The sequence below is a fragment of the Cololabis saira genome, chromosome 6 (genome assembly GCF_033807715.1).
Source record: "Cololabis saira isolate AMF1-May2022 chromosome 6, fColSai1.1, whole genome shotgun sequence".
NCBI classification, from domain to species: Eukaryota; Metazoa; Chordata; class Actinopteri; order Beloniformes; family Belonidae; genus Cololabis; species Cololabis saira.
The window spans coordinates 26,908,434-26,927,522 of NC_084592.1; the positions used below are offsets into that span (position 1 = coordinate 26,908,434).

The 19,089-nt window shown below is 39.0% G+C and overlaps 1 protein-coding gene across 1 annotated transcript; it reads right to left on the bottom strand.

The window, feature by feature from the left end:
• Positions 1 to 1,758: 1,758 nt before the first annotated feature.
• Positions 1,759 to 18,773, bottom strand: lss (lanosterol synthase (2,3-oxidosqualene-lanosterol cyclase)). Its single transcript, XM_061724530.1, has 22 exons — positions 18,650 to 18,773; positions 17,327 to 17,495; positions 16,239 to 16,377; positions 14,865 to 14,973; positions 14,475 to 14,596; positions 9,348 to 9,444; positions 9,096 to 9,231; positions 8,119 to 8,227; positions 7,376 to 7,494; positions 6,997 to 7,094; positions 6,804 to 6,831; positions 6,508 to 6,564; positions 5,970 to 6,041; positions 5,730 to 5,780; positions 5,488 to 5,637; positions 5,108 to 5,204; positions 4,615 to 4,720; positions 4,469 to 4,534; positions 4,312 to 4,392; positions 4,015 to 4,185; positions 2,942 to 3,020; positions 1,759 to 2,805 (listed from the first exon to the last, which is right to left on the bottom strand). The coding sequence occupies exons 1-22, from the start codon at positions 18,661 to 18,663 to the stop codon at positions 2,668 to 2,670; spliced, it is 2,208 nt and encodes a 735-aa protein (XP_061580514.1). The 5' UTR covers positions 18,664 to 18,773; the 3' UTR covers positions 1,759 to 2,667.
• Positions 18,774 to 19,089: the final 316 nt, after the last annotated feature.

The following is a 19,089-nucleotide window of genomic DNA, read 5'->3' on the forward strand; positions in this document are numbered from 1 at the left end:
ATACAGGTAACGAGTTCAAACAGGTGCAGTTAATACAGGTAATGAGTGGAGAACAGGAGGGCTTGTTAAAGAAGAACTAACAGGTCTGTGAGAGCCGGAAGTCTTACTGGTTGACATGTGATCAAATACTTATGTCATGCAATAAAATGCAAATTAATTACTTAAAAATCATACAATGTGATTTTCTGGATTTTTTTTTTTTTAGATTCTGTCACTCACAGTTGAAGAGTACCTATGATAAAAATTACAGACTTCTACATGCTTTGCAAGTGGGAAAACCTGCAAAATCGGCAGTGTATCAAATACTTGTTCTCCCCACTGTAGGAAGGACTAATGCAGTGGCATCTTAGCTGGGCAGCCAAATTGTATTAAATTAAATTACATTTTTTTTAATTTTTTATAGTTTTATTTGATCCAAAAAGCTGACAGGCACCTCCAAGAATGCCATGTTAGCCCCCTGTCAGGATTGTCTTGATTACTGATTTTCCAGGTCTAGAACGGAAGCAGAGGTTTAAGTTTCCAGACTTCTTTCTTGATGAACCAGATGCCATGAATTGTTGACAACCTCTCTACCTATAAAACACACCTATTTTGAAATAGCTTTGTAAAAGCATTATTTTTGTTCAACATTTGTTTTAATATGCTTCCTTTTCTTTTTTATAGGTTTTTTAACTGTTGATATTCATACTAATTGCTTTTATTACAATCTGTTACTGCAAATTTCCTTAACGCTTTATGTTATTAATCTTTCACATCACACTTTTTTTCCCTTTTGTTCTGTAAATCCATGGGCTGCACTTGTGTTTGAAAAGTGCCACATAAATTAAGCTAAGTGAAAGCAGTTATTTAATCTCACGTCATGACTCTCAGGAAATCTAGTTTGTTAAAAGCTGAATTTTCTGCAAAAGACTAAGGATTGGCATGTCAAGGGTTAGGGTTAGCTAAGTCTCAGATTTAGAGTCGGATGTAACACTCCAGTCCTCATATATTTGATGAGAATAAATGTTTGCAAGTGTTTAACGTTTACAGACGTTGACACTGGAAAGTCTGATTCATTATGGTCCAAAATGAGTTGTGCAACATGGCAGCACATCCAGCCATACAGAAAGAGCCAAAGACATGGCGAGAGGCTTGAAGCAAATCAATACATTTGATTTTTACTTAATTAATGCTTAAACATGAACAACATCTCATTGTGCCTAAACGTCACCGTGCATCTGAATACAAGCCAAGAAATGTTTTTTTTAAAGCACAGGATAATCAATCAGCCATCACGCTGAGGTTAACCACAACCAGGTTTCTTATCAGCATTTTAATCAGCCTCTGAACAAAGAGTAGATGTCAGAAGACAGGCCTAACCAGTTCTCTCAGATACCCTATTCATCACTAACAGCAAGATCTCGTCACGGTTGTGACTGAAAAGATTCTGGGTGCGTTTCTGCGGTTCAATGCAAAAATTGCAGCTACACAAATATGCCACACGTACAGTATGATCATCTTTTCTTTTGAATGAATGATTTCATTATTGACTCATAAGTATGTTGCCGGGAAGGACATTCAAGATGTGTCAAGATATTGGCCAAGGATAGCCTCTTCTACTGACGCATTTAGGATTTCATCACCACCATCTCAACTTATCCACACCCTGAATTCATCTTGGAAATGTGGGTGTGTCACCAGCAACGCTAGTGGTCAAAGGGTAAACAAACTTGATGCTTGGTTCATTTTACATAGGGGAAAAAACACAAAAACAAACAATGTCGGTTCAATCAAGAAAGCATTTTTATATATATTGTACACAATTCAACATGCAGTAAGTTTTTGCAATGTTGAGTATCTCATTCCAAGTCTTTGTAATAAACCTTTTTTGCATCAAATCAGAGATGATATACAGTAGGCTTCAACTTCTGTAACTTCTGTAACTTCTGTTACTCTGCTTCAAATTACAGAAGCTGACTTGCAGTTTAAAGGTTGCAGGTTTGAATTCTTTCTACTTCCACTACTTCGGAGATTGCTGCATGAAGGACAGCTGAAGCAAACAGGAGAGTCAACACAAATGGGGGCTGCAGTGTGCAAGTGTAAGAACTTCCTCAGAAACGTGCAAGCTAAAACATGACATCAGTGGACCAGAGGGTTTCGAAATATTTGTCCTGTTCCAGCAGCATCGTTCTGTGTCGTATTTACAATTAGAAACTGGCCTGATCAATACAGTTAACAATGCTTGTTGACTAGAATCACGTCAGATAGCCACAGTGACATCCAAGGCATTTGATGTTTATAGAACAAAACCACATGAGGCGAGCCAGGAGTACATTTACTGAAGAGTCATTAAGATCAGCACAACAGAACAAATACTTACATGATATGGATACTAAGTGCAAATATAAGATATGTGGTTGTATGGGCATCATTGTGGCTTCACACTTGATAAAACAGAATATTCAAAAGCAGAATCAAGTCATACTGGAATGTTAAAAAGGCTGTTTAAGACATTTGGAAATCTCTTAAATTGTTTGATGGATTCAACTTTGGAAACATCTGAAGTGTTCAAGATTCACATTGTTTCTTTTTATTTTTTAAACCCAAACAATTCTGTCCCTTTACTGTCTGAGTGGCTGCCTGTGTGTCTCATTTTCCCATCCTGGAGTATAAACTGATACTGTTCCGTCATAGCTTCACTTTCCCAGCCAGCAGACTAGTGGGGTAAAGCCGTGAGAACCGGCCGAGGGTCCAGATTGGGAAGACATTTCTGTAGGAGGTGTAACTGATGGCACAGCTCTTGTTGAACACACCAGCAATGTTCTCCTGGGGGGAAAAAAGAAAAAACACAGTTCATGCTCATATAGTATACTTCTTATAGCATTAATCCATTATGTAATTATCTGCATTCATGGCAGAGTGAGAGATATTGTATATTATCCGAGTATATTTGCAGGGTCACCTGTGGCCAGTCTCCACTGGGCAGCTGCTTGTCAATCAACAACTGAACTCCTCTCTCAATGGCTTGTTTGTCAGGATGTCTGTTTTTACACAGGAGAGTAAAAGTGAAATGCACTTCAGGATAGATGGGAAGACTAAATCACAGACCTGCAAAGTGGGTCATTTAGTCGGCACGGTTAAAAGAAGTTAATTCAACTCATTTAGTTTGGACTCTGTTGAATGACTGAACATTTTAGTGAAAGACAAACTTTTAAAATGCAATACAATTGTTGTAATGGACAGTTTTTCAACAGGATTCAACTTGCTTGTGTAGCAGCTGGCATATCAGGTGACGTATAAGGTTTGTGGTCACGGACTCGTCACGGACTGTTTTCACAATTTCCACCATAAAATTGAGTCAGATTGAGATTCTGACTGTTTTGCAGGTCATGCCATTTAGTTATCTTTTTTAAACACTCCTGCTCCGCTCTTTATCATCCTGATAAAGGAAATTAAACTGAATTTTGACTGAATAAGAAAAGAGTTTGAAATATGAATGTGGATGTGTGCATTTGCAGTATAGTTAATGTTTAATGACTCACTTGCTCATGACACTTTCCACTAAACAGCTGTCTTGCACATTTCCTGTTGGTCAGCCAGTTATAACAGCGGATTAAACTCTGCAAAAACTCTCTTATTCCTGCAGGCTAATTTGCATACTGAGACTTGTGCATGTTTGTTTTATGAAAACTACAAGATGTCAGCATGCTTTTCACCCAGAACTTGGTCCTTCTAAATAGCTCAGTTTTATTTAACTGTTTTTTTCTTTCTACTAAAGTTGCATGGTGTTTGTATTATTTTCAAGGCAAAACAAAACAGCTAAATAAAAATATTCCAAGAATGCCGGTTCAACATTATTTGCCAGCAGCTATATTGGCTTATATATTTAAATGTATTTCAACAAAAACCAGGATGAGTGGGGAGCTGTTTAGCCACCTTTCCTGTCTCCACACGGTCAAATAAAGGCCACTAGAGCCACAAAACAAACAAACAAAAAAAAAAAAAAATTCAAAACAAAGATGAGCGACACTTTACCTGGCGGCCATGAGCCCTAACAAAGCCCAGCAGGTGTTGTGGATCTGAGCGGTGCAGCTCTGGACGTAGCGCCGCTGCTCGCAGGACTCAAAGTCCTCCCCCCACCCTCCATCCGACATTTGCCGGTCCAGCAGGAACTGACAAGCTTTCTGCACCTCTTCACACACACCCCTGGTAAGAAAGAATGCAGCCTTTTCATTCCAGCGCGGAGGTCACACAAGGTCTGATATAAACATTAAGCTTGGGAGCACAGACTGTTCTCGTTGCATTTTTGAACGTGACTTTTGTTTGACTTACTCGTTCTCATACATACGACCCATGCAAGCAAACGCTTCAAGGCCGAACCATGTTCCATATGTGAAACACACTCCCCAGGACCTGAGCACAAGGATGAAAAGGTCTGAGAATGATCCGTCAGTTAGGCATTAAGAACTGAACACAAGCCTTGACTCACCCCTCCCAGGATCCATCAGCCCTCTGCACCCTCCTGCAGTACTCCAGACCTTCTCTCAGAGTTGAACTAAAGAAGAAACAATTTCCTAAATGTAAATGGTGAAATGGCTTGTTCAACAAGGCTGGAAGCAGACCTGTGCCGTTTACCCTATCTCCTCCTCACGGTGATCGGGGAAGGCCTTCTGGAAGTGTTTCAGAGCCTGCATTACTGCTGAGGTACACTCCACATACGTATAATCTATCATGATGTCACCTTTTACGAACAAAGAGAAAGCACATTGACAATCATAAACATTACATACTGCGTCCTCTCTTTCACAGCCAGCTGATGGTGGACAGGTCATCATATTGCCATGAATACTGGGGCTATGTGGAAAACAAAATCCACAAGTGAAAGCCTGAGTGGAGCAAGTGTCATGAGCATTTAGTGGGAGTATCATTGGAGGCTCACTAAGAGCATGATAATCTTTAAATAAATACATTGAGCTACAGAAGAGGAGTCTGAAATGAATGAAAAGAAAAAAAGAATACATAAAATAAGTAAGGTGACTTCTTATGTCACTCCCGTTGTAGCAATTTGAAAAAAACAAATCAAATAACACAGTGGGTATTGTCTATAATTATGGGTGTTATGACTTACCGAACACCTCGGATGGGTTCAGCAGCTCCAAGAGTTTCCCTCCTCTCTTTGTTTCATAGGTAGCAAATCCACCGTCTGCATTTCTCATGCTCAGCAGCTAAACAGACACCATATGAGGACATTAAAACAGCACAATTCCACCATTGAGCAAGATTATAACCTAAGATTAAATTGTTAGATATTATTTACACAGTAGTATCCAAAAAAAAATACGGGAATTTTTTTACAATACAAGGTTTAATATTTTGTACTGGTTAAACAGAAATACTAAAACTAGCAGTGCAATCAAGCAACGCACAAACTAAACAAACACTACAGTTTATGGGGGTGAGAAACATCATAAAGTGAGGAGTCTTCAGCGTTGGTCCTTGCAGACTCACCACGTTGACGGCATCATGCAGTCGCTCCGAGCTGACGGGCTCCTTGATGGAGGGACAGAGCTCCTCCAGCAGCATCACTGACTTCAGGCCCTCGGCTGTGCAGTCAGCCACGATCCATCCACAGTCGCGGGTACTGAAGGGGAAGCCTCCCTAACAAAGGTTACATGTTGATGGAAGGCATCAGCATTTTAGTTAACAAGTATGATAAATAAAACGGTGACGCTATGTGATAGGGGCCGTACCTTGTTCATCTGCCTGTAGTATTTCTGATATTCAGGAGGATTCTCGGGTATCTGGATAAGCAGCAAGACTGGTCAGATGGCAGAAAATCCCTTGTTTCAAAAACTGACAGGGTTTTGATCTTTGGCACAACTCAACCTTCAGAGGTGCAGTTAATCGAATATTAGGATTATGAAAGTTGTTTCAGCAGAGTGGAAGAGAGGTTTTGGAAGCAGCGTGGGTGAGACGCTTGTTTGCAGTACCTGTGTGATGGTCAGAAAGTGATAGGCATTACGAAGACACTCGGCCAGTCTGGAGTCATTCTGGGCCCCTGCCTGAAAGACGCCCACAACACAAGAGCATTGTAATAAGAAGCAACAACAGTGACATTTCTGCTTCATTTTCATCAGACTTAAGAGCTACTTTTCATAAATCTGATCTTGAAAGGTTTCAGGTGTGGTTAGGAGTTTGTGGCTCGGTGCATCTAAAAACAACAAAATTTTTTATTTTTTTTTTATTCTTGTGATAATTCTACATCCAGTGACAAATATATTATATGTGGGATTCCTGGGGGCCCCGTATTAGGTTTCATGGTGTTCAGGTTATTCAGGCCTAAATATAGATTTATTTATCATAATTCGTAAAAATGTACCTAATCTCTGAAATCAAAACAAACATGAGCCTGTTAGGACATTTTTATATATATATATATATATATATATATATATATATATATATATATATATATATATATATATATATATATATATATATATATATATATATATATTTTTATATTACCTCAAGTAAAGCCTGAACAGCAAAGCTCGTGTCCCACAGCTGGGATCCATTTGTTCCCTGGGAGATAGGAAAAATTCAGAGAAATCTTGTATCAGAGGCAAAGAAAAAAAAAAGATTGAAAGATTAATTTAAGGCATAGTCACATTTCTGGCATCTAATTGGCTTTTAATGGTTTGCTTTATTGTTTACAAAAAAAAAAAAACAATGTTTCTAATCACAGATTCTTCTCAATTAGTTCTCAGAGTTCCTCCACCTTTTCCTAAGGAGGATATTTTAGGTCGAGATCAAATTCTCACCTGCATTTTCATGCCATCCAACCCTAACCTGGAACACAGAAGGGTTTACAGTTACTTTTTCAATTTAAGATATTTTTCAAATCTCCTTGTTCTTGCTTTATGCGCAACAATCATCAATCAATTTAGACTTTCTGATGTATCTTTAGACAATGATTAATGTCCTGAGTTGTTACCAGGAGGCGGGCTGACTGACCAGAGGTAGTCTGGGATTCTGGACACATGCTCCTGAAAAGCTGGAGAGGCGGGGCCATCCACATACCAACGAACCAACATGTTGATAGTCTTGGAAATCTGAGGCGAACGGCCAAAACGCTACATTTACAATCGTGTTATCTTCAAAGACGGTTAAAAACAATGATATGGATATATATATATATATATATATATATATATATATATATATATATATATATATATATATTGAAATAAGCAAAGTTGGGTTGCATTTCATGAGACACCATCTTTATTGTTTGTTTCTTATCTAAAACTCCATGTTTTATTCGTTTTTTTCTGTTTCAGTGTGTAATCGCATAATGGTTCATATCAATTTTGGAAGTATGAGCATTTATTACCGGTCCAATGCTGATACATTTGGTGAATCGGTCATCAGCCTGGATGTGCTCGTACAGCTCTTTCACAGCTTTTCCCCTCAGTGTGGCGCTGTGGTGAGCTTCATAGACGTTCAACACCACTGCAGGGGCGACAGATACAGACTCTGCGTTAAAAGGAGTGATTTGCGGGATGACAAAAACATCTTATTAAGTAAAACAACCAATTACAGCTAACGACAAGCACCCTGCAAATCTGAATGGTGCCAGATAAACCTAATCAAAGTATTACGATTGTTTTATCTCAGAGTTTTGGAGTTTGTAGTGACTTCAAACACCTAAAGAAATTAACTCAATCACAAAAAAGGTGTGTCCCCCACCCATATAGGTCCACTTTACTGGAAAACCTGTCATGTTTTGCTGAAAATACCACAGAAACCCTGTGCACAAACAGCTCCCTTTCCAACCATGCCTTTACAGCTCTGTGCACTGCAGCTGGTTTTAGAAGTGGAGTCAGACACTAAACTCCTCTACACCCCACTTTTCTCTGGGGTGTGCCTATTTTGAAATCAGTGTTACAATTAGTGACACCACCCAAGTCTGAGGTAAAGCACATGCAGCATGATGTTCCCTTTAAAATAGAAGAGTCATAACAGAAAGAAAAAAAAAGGTTTTATTATTGTACTCATCATGTTGCATGTTTTCCAGTTAAAGGACTCAGAGATATATTTTATTCCCATAATATGCAGTGTGCATTTAAAACTTACTGTAAGCGATTGTGAGCAGTGTGCTGTGGGGTGTGTACATGTCACATGCTGCCACATTGTTCCTCTGAGCAGGCCAGTTAATGGTTGCATAGTCCTGGACATACAGCTCCTTTGGAAGACAAGCAAGGAGTCAGTCAACTTCAAATAGCTGTGTGTGTGTGTGTGTGTGTGTGTGTGTGTGTGTGTGTGTGTGTGTGTGTGTGTGTGTGTGTACTAAACACGCATCAAAACAGCCAAAGAGTAGCACGAAGTAAATATGTTATTAACAAAATGTTCTGCTTTGAGTGTATAAGGTCTGAACTTCGCCCTTTTCATTATATGAACGATATAAGTCGTGCGACGCTTATGTGTCTGTTTGTGTGTCTCTGTTTTGGATATACAAAAAAAATAAAACTTTGATTTGACTTCACTACCAGCATAGTTTCTGCGATCCAAAGGAAGATAACAGTAAAGGAAATTTCCATCCCTTTTCAAAGATGCAGTTACGCTGCAACCCAGAAGTGAGAGAATAATCTTAAGTGTCAGAAAGTATCAATATTTAAGTATTAAGTATTAAGTTAGACAAAACATGGAGAAACTGAACAAACCCTTCCATACAGTGTTTGATACGAATAATGAATGTCACCAATAGTAAGTAAAGATATAAAGGTGATACAGGAATAAGTAGAAAGTGAATTATCATACTGAATGCTCTTAATTTATCACATTCATGGTAATACATTCCAGTTGGTCTCCTGCGAAAAGGCCCCATCATTCAACAGGACACCAAAAACAGGCAGATAAGTTTCACCTTCTTCAGTATCTCGTAATATAAATTACTAACTGAGTCATTATATGATATCATATCTTCATTACGTCTCCGGAAATAAAAATAAAGTTCAAATGGGAAGTAGAAAAAATAGATATCAAATGTTGCATGCTCTGGCTGTATGGCAAGGAACATGGTGCCCTCTTATGGTCCATGATGGTTTGTGCACCTGTCTGAGGCTGAGAACCAGCGAGTCCTCCTCTGCAGTCAGTCTGACAGCGTAACAGTAGCTCATGGGAAGGTAGACCTGGCGACAGTGACACCATAAGGTAGATGGGTGGGCCGGCATCCAGGAGGGAAACAGCCTGAAACAAATGACAAAAAAAAACCAGTCACCCTGAATTTGTGTAGAGCAGATTCCATGTAGCTCTGTGACATAAGACTGCCCCCCCCTCTCTCCCCAGGGTGCTGTCATACTTACCACATCTCTGGTAGTAAAGTGTTCATTCCCTCCCAGCTGTAGACATTTAAAATAGCCAACCAGAATTTTCCCCATGATGGAATTCCAACGGCGCCACCTACAACAAACCAACCATGCAGAGAATTTGAGGATATACAAAATCCTGACAGCATTATGAGCATGGAACAGTGCTCATGTTTGGTAAGCAGGAAATGTATCCTCAGTCAAAACAAAAAAAAAACTGAAAATGATTTAATTTGAAATATATATATATATATATATATATATATATATATATATATATATATATATATATATATATATATATATATATTTCTACTAAGGCTGTACAATTGTGGAAAATAATCCAATTGAGATTTTCCCCCTATGTGGCAATTAGCAGAGATCGGTCCTGCTTCATATCAAAGCAGGACCGTTAAACTCACCACAAGACTCAAAGAAATGTACTACAGATGTGATGTTACTTGTTTACACTCCTGAACGTCACTTAAATTACCATTCTCTTACTCCTGATTGGAGAAATGAGAATGAGGAGTGACGACGTCTCTGAATAACATGAAAAAAAAAAAGAAGGTAAATCAGCATCCCGCTCTGGAACCTGAGGGTCTGATAATCTGATAGGTCTTAATATCAAACATCCCATGGCAAAAAATAACCATCAGGGAGGTTCATTGGCTTAATTGTTGAAAATAATGTTTTAATCATTCAAAACCGAGAGTCATGAGAAAAGTTTGTTTCATACGATGCGCGTCTCTTGATGCAGCAGCAGCTTATGTGCCAAGGCTCAGTCCAGGAATAATTTAACTCATGCTTATGTGCCAAGGCTCAGTCCAGGAATAATTTAACTCATGCTGCACGGTTTATCAATGAACCCAGGCTTGGTCACCTCTGGCACCATATCTTTAGCAAAGGACTCGGTTATTGCTCGAATAATTTCCCCGTGATTTTGGGCATAATATGATCCCTGTTTTTGGTTTTGAGACTTCTTTGGTGTGCTAGCGCTCAACATTTCTAGCCATAAAACTGAAATACATCACTCTGTGGTGTTTTTTCTAAAGTTGCTGGAACAAGTCTGTCATTTTACTCTGTGAAGTAGCACAGTTTGCACAGCAACCTAGGCACTGTACACCTGACGCTGCGCAGCATCTTTTTTCTTCTTTCTGACAGTGTGGATGTGCTGTTGCTCTTCTAGACTCTTCTGACTGCTCCCTCGAGCCAGATGCCATCGTGCAACAGATTAAAAATTAAAGTTGATGCAGTTGAGCACTTTGCTCACTCTTGCGTCACTGGACAACCTTCGCTGTGATTTACAAAATACATAATGATATCGCAACATTATCGCAAATGCGATTTATCGTCCAGCCCTAATTTCTACATTCAGTTGTTTCAGATTAGCAGTGCGTTTTGTGTGGGAGAATAAAGATGGATGGGGAAAGAGATGCAGAGATTTATTCAGAAGCACATAATGCAGACAGGTCAAACCATGATCAGACTTCCAGCAAATCCCAGTGTGTAATGTTGCTCACATATTTTATACCATGCTTGAAAAGCCCAAGAGCAGAACTCTATATCTTGTTTTGTCTCCTTTTGAAGCTGACCTTCAGTTCTTGGTGCATAGTTGTCCCGTGTTTGTCATACATGCCCAAATCACATATCTGCATGGAACAAGTCAGATAAGTGTGTGGGTCAAACATTTTCTTCCATATACGATACATGTGAAGGACTTCCTGTCCTGGAAAAGCCTTTGGACTTGAAATGGGATTCCAAAATGAGACAGCAGGAGGGCTTACTCAACATCACATAGACAGGGTTAGTGTGGGAGTGTTTGAAGGCATCTGTGAAAACACATTTTATTCATAAAGTATGAGCAAAAGACCAAAAGATTCTCTCTCACAAACTGTGTTAAGTGTTTTGTTAATTTCACCAGTCTCATGCGCAAATTCAACAGTCAAGGGCAAAAAAAACAACAACAACAAAGAAGAAGCCGTTTCCTGATCTTAACAAAAGATGCTCTTGAAGCTTAGGTGTGCTTTCTTGGATCAGGACTTCTGCCACTTTTGAAGCAGAAACAAGAGAAGTGAAAGCACACCTATCACAGATCATATTTTAAGGAGACCACACCCACTCTGACCTTTCCTGACCCACCTGTCCAGGGTGGAAGGATCTGGAGCTGCTGCTGTGCCAGGTCTCTGCTGAATTTTCATTATCCAGGTCTGATATTCTGGGTCTTGATAGTGGACTGCTAGAGCAAGGCAGATCTTTGGTAAAACAACTACTGATATCAATTTGTGTACATTAAAAAAAATTAAAAAACACCACCCACCGAACATTACAATTCTGATTTTTTTGTCACTTGTCATTTGAACAACTTAATGGTGGCTAGTGTCAGCAGCATGGTAGGATTAGCTTTTATTGTTCATAATGTAAACCAACTCTGTCCACGTATCTGTGTTTTAAAGTGAGTTTTACATGTAAGAATATAGCATATTCACGGGACAACTATGAATAAAAAGTGTTTTTGCATTCAACATTATAGGTTTAAACACCAAGGGCCCGATTTACTAAGATCCTAAATAAAGAGTACTAAATTGCGTGTGCACTGAAAAAGTTTGCGCGTGCTGTTGTTGTGTGTTTTGCGGGTGATCAACTAAGATTGCGTGCGCAATTGATAACAGGTGCAAACTGCAGTATTTAAATGAGGTGTTGCGCATCTTACGGTTTGCGAGCGCAAACTTTGCGCCATGGAGTCTGGATGGAAAGCAGGATATAGTCGCAAGCGCAAAATGAAATTTGACGCGGTGGAGTTACAAATATTAGTGGAAGAGGCAAATAAACACATTCATGAACTACAGCAAAGACATTTAAACATTACCAAAAGAAACGCAATATCGGAGAAAATCTGCGATAGAATAAATGCAGTTATAAGACAAAAAGAACGGCAGATGAGGTTAAAACAGAGTCGGCGGCAGAACAGATCTAATTGGGGGGCACATAATAACCAGCGATGTAAATGCTTAATATGAGTTTGCCATCAACGATCACAGCAAACCAGTTTCAATTACACAACATACTGCAAAATCTCTTTTTAATACACACACGCACACAAGTGTATTGTGCACCCAAACTGCAAAAAAACAAAAAACAACGACGTACAGGCCACGTCTCTCCCTCCCTCGCCCTCTCCATCTCTCTCTCATACAACGCATACACATAAAAATGTGAACGGTGAATCTCCAAATTTAATTTGACGAAATTAGACAGACCCGCCGTCGATTTAACGCAGAAGCATAATTCAGGCGAAGCTGCAGTCTCTGCGCTGATCACTGACACACCGGGTCGGAGCGGATTTGGTCATGATGTTTAACCTGTGTTTTGTGATTAATAAGCACGGGTTTTAATTAAATGTAATTTACGAAGGATGATTTCACGTTCAATAAGATAAGTAATCAATAAAATACAAAGTTTGGCACAAAGGCTTGGCCTGCTTGTGGGCGAGTGGAGGGGGGCACATTAAAAGAAGGTGGCAAGATATAAGGCGAAGAACTAAAGAAAAAGTGGCCTTTAATAAAACTTGTGCAACCATTTTTAAAATAGCATGCAGCAGAATAAAGACTCTGTCTGCGTATTCTTTGATTCTGGATGTCGCCTCCTTGCCACAATAACGGCAGCAGCAGATTAGCACCTTCCTTTCGAACGTATTAAATACAGACGCAATCACAATACGCGCAATTACTTTCAGGCTTGGTAAATCTCATTGCGCGTGGTAAATGGACCAATTTGCATCTTCCCCTCCCAGTATTTAGCGATTTCTGCCGGGTACGCCCCATATTGATTATTCATCAGGGCAAAAGTACTAAATGAATTGCGTGTGCTGTTTTGCGCATTTGAGAGACGCAGTCCTCTTTGCACGCTGTTAGTAGATCAGCTGGCAGATTGGTTTGCGGGTGCTGTCAAGTTTGCACACGTTTTTACACACGCAAACCTTTATTAAATCAGGCCCCAAGTGTCCAAAACCCACATTTTAGACTATTCTCCTAATTTATATTGTTTTGATACTGGTTTTCCTTTTATTTAAACAAAAGTAAATTAATATTATATGAATAAGATATTGGAGTATTAATCGTAATACTACTTTTACTGACATAAATTACATTTGTGTCAATGTGCACAACAATAAATGTATAAGATTTAAGGATTTAATAGCTTTAAAAAAATAAATTTTATTTTGTCCACTCGTTTACTTTTACTGGCTAACCTGACACGGGAGCTTCTCGTAGAAGTGCAGCATTCAGAAGGAAAAAAAAAAGAAGAAAAAACAAGGCAAGGGAGTCGAGGTGGTCTGGTCTCATCAGAATATCATCATAAAAAAGGCCTAATTTCAGCTTTCAAAGTGTCAAAAACCGCCCCTTTTCTGCTTCCAATGGGTCAAAACTCCTGACTTGGGAGGGAGCAGAAAGAACTCAGAGCCAGCAGAAAGTACTCCAAGTGAGCCGACCTGAGCTTCGAGAACGCTTCGTCTCCGCCCAGTAGCACTTTTGTTCTCTCGCAACTGCTTTTTCTCGCTCTTGACTGTCAAGTTTGTGACTGCTGAAACCCAAGAGGCTGAACACAGTTTGAGCGCGTGCCATCAGAATTTGTGCGTGTGAATCTGTCTATTGGAGCTCACGCTTTATGAATAAAATTAGCTTTTATGGTTTCTAACCAGTTTTTCTAACTGCGACTGCTGTCCTCTTTTCCGATCAAGACAGGAAATCCTTTATAGTTTATGGAAGAATATGTTTGACCTGCACGGTTCTGTTGCTTGCTGTGTGTTGAGATGTGATTTGGCGACGCATGACGCAAAGAGGACAGCTTGGCACAAAGAACTGAAGGTCAGCTTCAAACGGAGACATAACAGGTCTTGCGTTATTCAAGCATGGTTTAAACTATGTGGACAACATCAAACACTGGGATTTGCTGGAACTCTGATCACAGCTGTTGAGATGTCTGCAATCTGTGCTTCTTAATAAATCCCCCCCCCCCCCCTCACTGCTCCCCTCTATATAACATCAATAACATGTCTCTGCACCTGCGTATTTTCTATAATAATTTCTGAGGATGCGGGACAAGATTTCAGCTTATTCCAACCTTTGCTGTGGAGGTTGTTCCTGGCACGAACCATATCAGGGTCATCAGGATCCACTCCCAGGATCCTCAGCGAGGTGTAGCTCAATGAGGTGCCAAACACAGTTGACTTGTCTTCAGTATGTCTGTAAATAAAGCAATATCCAACATCGCAGCTGTGACCAATAGTACCAACAAGGAAGACCGTTTACATGCATGTTGTGTGCTGAAGGAGAATCTTCCAGCAGAGAGAACTAATGGATTTATCATATCAGTCCTGTTTGTATTGTGAGATTACATTTTCTTCCACATCTGCTTTGAAACCTTATCACAGCCTGTGGCCAAATCAAGTATAAATAAGCATCAGTTTATTGATTCTTTAGCGTTTTAATTTCCACAAGAATGTTGACTTACAGACCCCAGCCTCCATCTGGCAGCTGAACCGAGCGCAGGTATCTCACCATCTCCTTCTTCCAGGGATCAGGCAGAGGGATCTTAGCCACATGGCAAGTGATAAGGAGACCTGGCCAGTTTTACATGCAAAAAAGAAGATGGAGTCATGGAATGCTTAGTTGCTGAAGCAACAAATGGGGTCTGAAAACTTTACTTAAATTCAGTATGCCAGTGTTTTAATGAAAGATCATTATTATTTACTTTCAGGATGATTAACCAATACCAGGTCTTGTTTGTAATTCATAATTTGTTCTCAAACTTTTACCTAGTAAGATAAAGGTACAATAAATAAATAACAACTGTGTGATTTTCAGTTAAATGCATTTACATTTATTATTGAAAACACTGTTTTAACTTATTGATGGTTTAGAATCAAGGCATTTGAATATTTTATTTTGTGACAATGTTTGGTCAATATTGTCAACATTCTTTATTTTTAAGGTTAGCTTGTTTAAATAAGTATATTTTCATTTGAATGATGTTTCATGAAATGTGAATCGACATTCCTTGACATAGATGTGAACATTTTCACTCTATGTTAAGTAAATATATAGTAAATATTGAAAACTCAACAGAGGGGGGAGTCCACCCCAATAGAGAAGAATGTTATGGTGTCAAATTCTGATTAGCTATTGTCCAGAGTTTCCTGAAGATAAAAAGCTGAGGCCTGGTACTGAACACTTCTGACTGTCAGAACTGCCTCCAACCAGCGAGACGGTTTCTGAGGACACACCAGGGCTTTCATCTCCATCAGCAGGATTATCAGCAGTTCCTCGGCTCAACCGAAGCACATCTCTGCCTTAATTATGAGATTAATTATTAGCTGAAAGAAGATGTTAGTTCAATTTAGTCAATTTTTCATCAATTGATCAACTCCCAAATTTCTGTTTGAGTATTTCTCGAGTATTTCTGCCATGTTTTGCAGGAAATATTTTTGAGGTTAGTTTAGCCCATTAATTCGTCTTTCATTTTTACACATTTCACTATGATTGCATGCCGTTAATAAAAGTTCACAACTCAGTCGGTTTTTCATGTGCTTTTTCCATTATGGTAAGATTCCTTCAGTGTGAATTTACAACTTTAGACGATAGACCAATTCATTATCATTATTACCTAATATCTCCTCTTTAACGGAGTAGTTGCCCCTAATGAGACAATTATTAATTATTAATCATTTAATGTGGTGACACTACAAATGTATGGCACTATACAACACAGCTGCAATAGGGTACTCCACAGTGTCTTTTAAAATGCTGCATGAGTGAATTAATCCAAAACTGAACATACCTGTCATTTCAGGTGTTAAGTGTGAAACAGGAGAATAACTTGATTTACCTGGGAGCAGGAAGAGAGGTCCACCATAGTCCCCTGCCCAGTGGCCGTCCTCGGCCTGCAGACGACTGTAGAAGTGCATCCCCTTCATAGCAGCATCCACAGAGGTGTGGGCAGCTGGACAGTCAGGCACAAACTTGCTCTATTGAGAGAGCAGAAAACCATTTAAAATGTGAAGGAAATACAAATATCAGGAACCAGCATTCCATTTGAGTGACTGAAATGTTTATACATTTCAGCATTATTCTCTGTCAATAGACGCTTTCAAAATCCAAAAACGAGCCATACGTATCATCAATAAGGCTGATTACTATACTCACACAGAGCCACTTTTTCTAAATTCTCATGTTATTCAATTTTATGATTTGTTTTATTATAAAATCATGAAAATTTTGTTCAGCGCAAAATCAAAAATGCTCCATGACTCAATACAGAGGTTTTTTCAATTCAGGAGACTCCGTATAATCTTAGAGGTGTCTGCAATTTTACTGTACAAAAAGCTAAAAAAGGTATATAAAGGAGATGTGTCTCCATTACTGGAGTTAAATTCTGGAATGATGCCAACATACATTTAAAAACGTGTCATTCTCTTTTGGTTTTTAAGAAAATGGTTTGTAAAGCTATTTTTGAAGCTTATAAGTGCGATTGACCATCTGTCAATGTTTCTTTGCCTTTTGTTGTTTCTTTGCTTTTCTATTGTCTCTTTGGTTTTCTGGAGGTTGGTAGCCAAAAAAAGAAAGTTGGTAATATAGGATAGGCTTTTATAAGCAGTTTGCTTTTGCCTATGCCTTTTCAGTCATTTTTCAATACATGATTATTGGTTTTGTGTGAAATGTCAATGCTGTGCACAATGTTTTTTGGTGTTGTGTTGTTTTTGTGTTGTCATGATTGAATAAACTTCATTCATTCATTCATTCATTCAATAGACGCTCAGTTATGTTTTGTTCATAGGGAATAACATTATCATCACCCACTCAGAACAAAACAGAAAAATAAATAAGGAATGTGTATTACTCAGCAATTACGAGTGGTTACTGCAAAACCGATGAGAAGAAAGGCTAATTTCACAGGTAAAATGTATGAAAGCGTACGGTGTCCAGGCCAAGTGAGTGTGCTTCCAGCATGCTCTGCTCTCTGTCCAGGGCGTCCTGGTCCTCCACATACTGCCAGCTCTGCCTGCCCTCCACATTGGTCAGCCTCCAGCGGCTGAGGTCAGTGACGGGCTCCGTCCTGTAAGGCCCCCCTCGCCTCCGCAGGTGCCTGAAACACAAGAATGTACGGCAACGAACCACAAGATTCAACATCCACAATGTGCGCTTTAACATGCATGTTATTTACATCATTTTATACAGCATTTTCCATTTATGTTTTGGTAAGTTTTTATTTTAAAATGTTGAACTTTCTTCTGGACACTTATTGGTTAATGTGAGTTTCCTCACGTTTGATTTTCTTTTTGTACATGTAAAAAACAACACTTCAAGAGAAGTTAAGAAAACAAAAATGTCATCCTTTAACACTTGATATCTTAATTTACATGTGCAAAAAAGGAGTAGGAAGAAGTGTCAATTTACTTAATCCTACCCCCATTCACTAATCATTTAACCCGTATTTATAAATACTCACACACTGTACTAACACTGCTAAATAACATTATTATATACTGTAATTATACTCACACACATAGTTGAATATTTCTATATATTAGTACACAATGCCCATATATTTATATAAATATACTTATTTACACTATGCTGTCTCTATTAACTGCATCTGCTCTATATCTATGTATATATCTACACACACACACACACACACACACACACACACACACACACACACACACACACACACACACACACACACACACACACACACACACACACACACACACACACACACACACACACACACACACACACACACACACACACACACACACACACACACACACACACACACACACGTTGTCTGTTTGGTTTACTCTGTTTTTAGTTTTTACTATTTTATTATGTCTTGCTTTACTCTTTGTGAGGCACTTTGGTAACCTTGTTTTTTTAAAATGTGCTATATAAATAAAGTGGATATATATACTCACACACACACACATGCACATATAATTAGCTGTCCATTTCTGTACATAAATATAAACAAATCTACCCATTCACCCAATAGTGTTATCTGCAGGCCACTAAAAGCCGCTAAACCCCTTCCTCTTTGTACCTCGTGAAAATCATGTTTCAATGAATAAATTAAAACAAAAATAACAATTAGCACCATATACACTGATTAGTGCATGAGGAGATAGAAAGCAACTTGCAAAATAATAATAAAAGTATTATTACTTTTAACATTGTATTTGCCCCAAGTTGCTTAAATTACAAGGCATTGACTTTACAACAAAATAAAACACTCACGTTCCCTCAGTCATAGCTGCGTCTGTCGGCACTTGAGCTGGATTTACTCTTGAACTTCGTGAAATTTTCTTCACAGGTGTCTCTAAAACTCTGTTACGTCTGGACTCTCTATGGGTAATGTAGTGCATAAAGAGCGCTTCGGCACGCAGCCGAACACAAGTAAAACAACATTTCCCAATAGCCTCTGCGGTGCCTTCCGAGGAGTTCAATACATGGAGAGATATGAGCAGAGACTCGCCCGTCCAATCACAGACCACTTGGGCGGAGAAACGGGCGGCTCCATACGGACGTCGACCAATCAGATTGCCCCTACGACAAACTTTACACATGTGCTCATCATTGCCCCAATAACAGATGACATGACATGAGTTTTACAAGAAAATAACATTTTTATTCAGTCATTTTACAGAACAGTGGCAAAACAATGTCATAATTTGGCG

Excerpts from the sequence above, each read along its gene's own strand:
- lss (XM_061724530.1), bottom strand. Across the intron at positions 7,095-7,375 it reads AATGTATCAGCATTGGACCG|ATTTCCAAGACTATCAACAT; the intron begins GTAATAAATGCT and ends CGTTCGCCTCAG. Across the intron at positions 4,186-4,311 it reads GGTCGTATGTATGAGAACGA|GGGTGTGTGTGAAGAGGTGC; the intron begins GTAAGTCAAACA and ends CTTTCTTACCAG.